Here is a 4772-nt window from a genome sequence, read left to right on the forward strand (position 1 = left end):
AATGTTGCTGCAACCTTGTCGCTGTCAGCCCTCGACTGGCGCAGTCTGCGGGGTTGTCTGCAGACTTCACATAACGCCAGCAATCAGATGGCATTACTTCGGTGATTTTGTGAACTCTGTTGGATACGAATGGTTTCCAACGATTAGGATTGCCTTGTAACCATCCTAATACTGCCGTAGAATCTATCCATCCGTAGATTTTGATGTCTTGATGTGATGATAAAGCTTGTAAGACTTTCATCATAAGTTTGGAAAGAAGCAAAGCTCCACTCAGCTCCAGTCTTGGTAGAGTAATTTCCTTGTTAATCGGAACTAGCCGTGATTTGCCAACTACCAAAACGATTTTGACTTGATTCGATGTCACAATCTTGCTGTATATAGAGCACGCGTACGCTTTCTGCGACGCGTCACAAAAGCCATGTAATTCGACTCTGCACGTGACGTCGGTGCCCAACCATCTAGGTATTTGAATATTATTGATGTTTTCAATATCTTGTTTGATTTCTTGCCACTCCGTATTGATGTGATCGGGCAGTTTATCATCCCAAGCCATGTTCGTTTCTCATACTTGCTGGAACAGTAGCTTCATTTTTGTAGATAGTGGAGTTAGCCACCCTAACGGGTCGAACAGCTTGGATATGTCCGACAATAGCGTTCGTTTTGTATTTTCACCATTTTCGTTAGGGATTTTTGATTGGAAAATGAAAATATCTTGATCTGGGTTCCAAATTAAACCGAGGGTCTTTGTTGATTCCGCTTGCTTGAAATTATAGTTATTTTGACCTTGTTTGTCTCCCTCTTGTTTTAGTTCTTGATAATTAGAATTCCATTTTCTTAAATGAAACCCTCCAGATTTCATAAGCTCCATAAGATCTTGTTTTAGTTGTAATGCGGTTTCTAAGGAGTGGGTTCCATGAAGTAAATCATCCATGTAGAAACAATTCTCCACCACTTGAGAAGCTTCTGGGTAGTGTACTTTTTCATCCGCGGCCAGCTGACGCAGTGTCATCATTGCGAGGAAAGGAGCGGCCTTGGTGCCGTAGGTGACTGTCGTCAGTTGGTACTCACGTAAGAGGTCACGTGGGCTATCTCTCCACACGATCTTCTGCAAACCTTGATCAGCTTTGTGAATCCATATCTGTCTGAACATTTTCTCGATATCTGCGGTGAAGGCGACCTTGTATTGTCTCCACCCTAAAATCAAAGTTAAAAGGTCCTTTTGTAAATTAGGCCCTTTACACATGCAGTCATTGAGACTTTGTCCACTTGTTGTAGTTTGCGAAGCATTGAATACTACGCGGTGCGATGTTGTAGTAGATTGCTCGCGTAGCACGCAATGGTGTGGTAAATAATAGTCGAGCTTCGTGTTGCCGTCAGCTAGTTTCATATGATACAAATTTTGGTATTCGTGTATAAACAGCTTATATTCTTGTTCTAAAGTTTTATTCTTGCTAAACTTTCTTTCAAGCTGATGAAACTGTGCTATAGCCTTATGTTTCGATTGTCCTAGTTGATCTATGTTTGATTTTAGAGGCAGTCTGACTTGATATTTTCCATCCTCCGACCTTGTTGTCGTTGTCTTATAAAACTCAACACATTGGCTCTCCTCCGTCGAAAATGAAGTGTCCTCTTGTATATCTTCAATTTCCCAAAATCGATGTAATTCCTCAATATTATTTAAAACCACGTTGCATTGTAGAGTTTGTACCTTGCCGCACAAAATCCACCCAAGCCTTGTTTGTTGTGCAACTGGTGTCATGTTGCCGACGTTGCATATGCCACCTTGAATGATATGCGAATATACGTCAGCACCAAATAAAATATCAATTTGTTTACTTAAATTGAAATCTGGGTCAGCCAATTGAATATTTTCTAAAAAGTCCCATGATGGCTTCTCAAATGACTTACTTGGCAAGTTTCTTGTTAAACTTTTCATTATGTAAACATCAGCGTTGAAAATAAACTCTTCAGTTAGTGAGTTACAGCTGATGGTTAACATTCCAGTGCAGGTGTTGTCCTTGGCGCCAACCCCTGTTATGATGCCTTTACATTTGCGTCTTGGCAAACGAAGCAATTGTGCGGCATGCCCTGTGATCAATGACACTTGTGAGCCTTGATCAATGAGAGCTCGTAATGTATACGACTCTCCACTGGCTCCTGTTACGTTTACCAAAGCTGTCGATAAAAGTGTCTCGGGTGTGTTTCCTTGTTGAGCCACGTGCGAGATACCACTCGCTCGTTCACCCCGATGTGACGATTCCGCGTGAGTCGGTGTCGTGTTGTTTTTACAAGCTTCATGTAAAATTGTATTATGACAGCCATTGCATTCACGGCATCGCCTGTTTGAAGTGCAAAGTTTACCATTATGGCTGAATAAACAATTGCAGCAAATGTTAAATTTTGATATGATTTGACGTTTTTGAGTCGGAGACATTTCCAAGAATTGCTTGCAGTAATAAATTCCATGTTCCATATTACATACCGGACATTTCAATTTGTTATTTTTATTAAATCTTGATGATTGCGATGTAGCCTTGTTGCTGGAAAAGTATCGCTTGTAATGATACTGTTTTTCTTGTTTGTCCGATGTAATTGTAGAGTTTGTATTCGACTTTTGTTCTTGCTTGCGGCGGGCACTTTCCATGGAAGTAAATCTCTTCTCTAAGAATTCTAGAAATTCTTTTAGATTAGGCAGCTGTTTCGAATCCTTCAATGAGTCATTGTAGTCATTGTTGGTATCTGTGTCGAGTTTTTGTGCTAAAATATACACAAGGATCGGGTCCCAGGTGTCTATGTTAACACCTATGTTTTTTATGGCATTTAGACACTCGGTAGTGACGTCGTGTAGGCGCTTGAGATTTTGAACAGTAGCTTGAGGCATAACTGGAAGGTTCATTAACGCACCAATATGCGAATTGAAGATACGTTTCTTGTTTTCGTATCTGTTGTTGAGAATCTCCCAGGCACCGACATAGTTGTCTGAACTGATCGGAAGATGTTGGATTAGGCGCTCTGGTTCTCCCCTAAGCTTGCTTTTAAGGTATTGTAACTTTTGGGCGTTAGACAGAGAAGGATTATTATGTATCGCCTCGCAAAATAAGTCCTTGAATGATACCCATTGTTGGTAGTTCCCGATAAAAACAGGTATATCAAGCTGCGGAGTTGACTTTTCTCGATGTGATACGGACCATAGCTTGGTATTAATGGCCTTCTTGACTGCTAAATACTTAGCTTCGTGTTCGGTGAACCTGCTCTCGTACTGCTGATTAGATCCTTGCAGCTCACTGTCTAACTCCCAATGAAGAGCGTCTATAGCCTGCCAACGCGATTGAAGGGTATGCAGACTATCTACGAACTCCCACTTTTCATTCATGTTTTCTATATTGATGTTAACTACTGTTCTAGCAAAAGCCTTGAAATTGCTTAATTGCTTTTTTATCATGTCATCAAGCTTGCTGCTACTTCCGGTATTGATTTTATTCTCCCGCACGAACTCATTATCTTTAGAAGTGGAAGCACCTTGTTGGCTAACACTTTCTTGGAAATCATCCACTGGATTGTTGTCCTTGTCGACCACCGTGACCGGGTTTATAGTTACGCTTGATTTTTCTATAAATTCCCTTGTTTCTAAGTAAGCACTCTTTGCGTTTTCGTAATAACGACCGGAGAAGTATTCGTGGTCTTGAGGTAAAAGCTCCTTAAGCTTACCGTGGTTAGAGACATAATCCTCCCAGTACAAGTCCAAGGTCGTGAGACGTCTCTTGATGTTCTCAGGGGTCTTGCGACTTGCACCATCCTTTTTAAAGTTTATTAAAACTTTCTTGATACCATCTTCTAAAATTGCTTGATTTTCAAGTATGTTTTCCATGGTGAAAACTTGTTTTCCTTGATTAAGCTTGATATAGACTCACTTGATTGAGTGTTATTATTCACTTGTTTGAATTGTACTTGAATATTCACTTGATTGAATCTCAATTAATATTTCAATTTTTACTAATCCCTGGCGTTGGGTATTAGTCTTGATCACTTGATAGTATAGGTACCTACTTGATAGCCTTGATGCATTTACGTGCTTGATAAGCCTTGATGCTCTTAATAAACTTGATACTTGATGTACTTGTTATCACTTGCACTGATTCTTGATAATTTGCGAGTTCTTTTCTTATATCACAAACTTCACAAAACTTGATAAAGTGGATATAATCCTCTTGTCTTGCTGATTGCTATGTCCACTGTGTCCTGGGATGATATTTGCGCCTTCTCAATCCAGCCGGTGAGACCCGCTGGTGGGAGGCCGGCTGAACCGATTCGCTATCACTCTGCACACGCGAACACCTCGTGTTTGCTCGAAGGACCAAAAAGATGTACAGTCTCTTGCTAGACTTGTATGATCTTTTGATGATAAGATGATAATCTTGATAAACTGATGTGGAGGCAAAATGAGAACAATCTTGATAGCGTAAAAAGTGCGTTTTATTGATTACTTTCTTGTTAAAGTTAATTACACTAATACGCGAGTACACACTACCTTGATGAGTCGTGAACTAATTATACAATTGCGTAAAAGGTAAAATAGCTGACGCGGGACATGTACGGTTGCAAACCGTACAACTAGAAATAGCAAAAAATAGGATGTCATTAATATGCATACATTTTTGTAAAATTTATAACACTAACATTTATACAGTAAGATTTGTTTATAAAACTGTCTTCTCTGCGTAGAAATTAGGGTGGCTTTTTAGAAAATGTACATTTTAAGGGCATCGCTGCAA

General features: G+C 39.9%; 1 protein-coding gene across 1 annotated transcript; it reads right to left on the reverse strand.

Annotated features, from left to right (window-relative positions):
- Positions 1 to 527: 527 nt before the first annotated feature.
- Positions 528 to 3868, reverse strand: LOC126380198 (uncharacterized). The gene is made up of 2 exons (XM_050029456.1): positions 1909 to 3868; positions 528 to 1782 (listed from the first exon to the last, which is right to left on the reverse strand). The coding sequence occupies exons 1-2, from the start codon at positions 3866 to 3868 to the stop codon at positions 563 to 565; spliced, it is 3180 nt and encodes a 1059-aa protein (XP_049885413.1). The 3' UTR covers positions 528 to 562.
- Positions 3869 to 4772: the final 904 nt, after the last annotated feature.

This window comes from Pectinophora gossypiella, chromosome Z (assembly GCF_024362695.1).
Source record: "Pectinophora gossypiella chromosome Z, ilPecGoss1.1, whole genome shotgun sequence".
In the NCBI taxonomy this organism is placed as follows: domain Eukaryota; kingdom Metazoa; phylum Arthropoda; class Insecta; order Lepidoptera; family Gelechiidae; genus Pectinophora; species Pectinophora gossypiella.

What these genes read in the sequence shown, in the direction of transcription:
- LOC126380198 (XM_050029456.1), bottom strand. Translation starts at nt 3,868, where the DNA reads ATGGAAAACATACTTGAAAATCAAGCAATTTTAGAAGATGGTATCAAG. An exon ending in TTTAACAAGAAACTTGCCAA is followed by an intron (nt 1,783 to 1,908) that starts GTAAGTCATTTG and finishes ATATCATTCAAG; the next exon opens with GTGGCATATGCAACGTCGGC.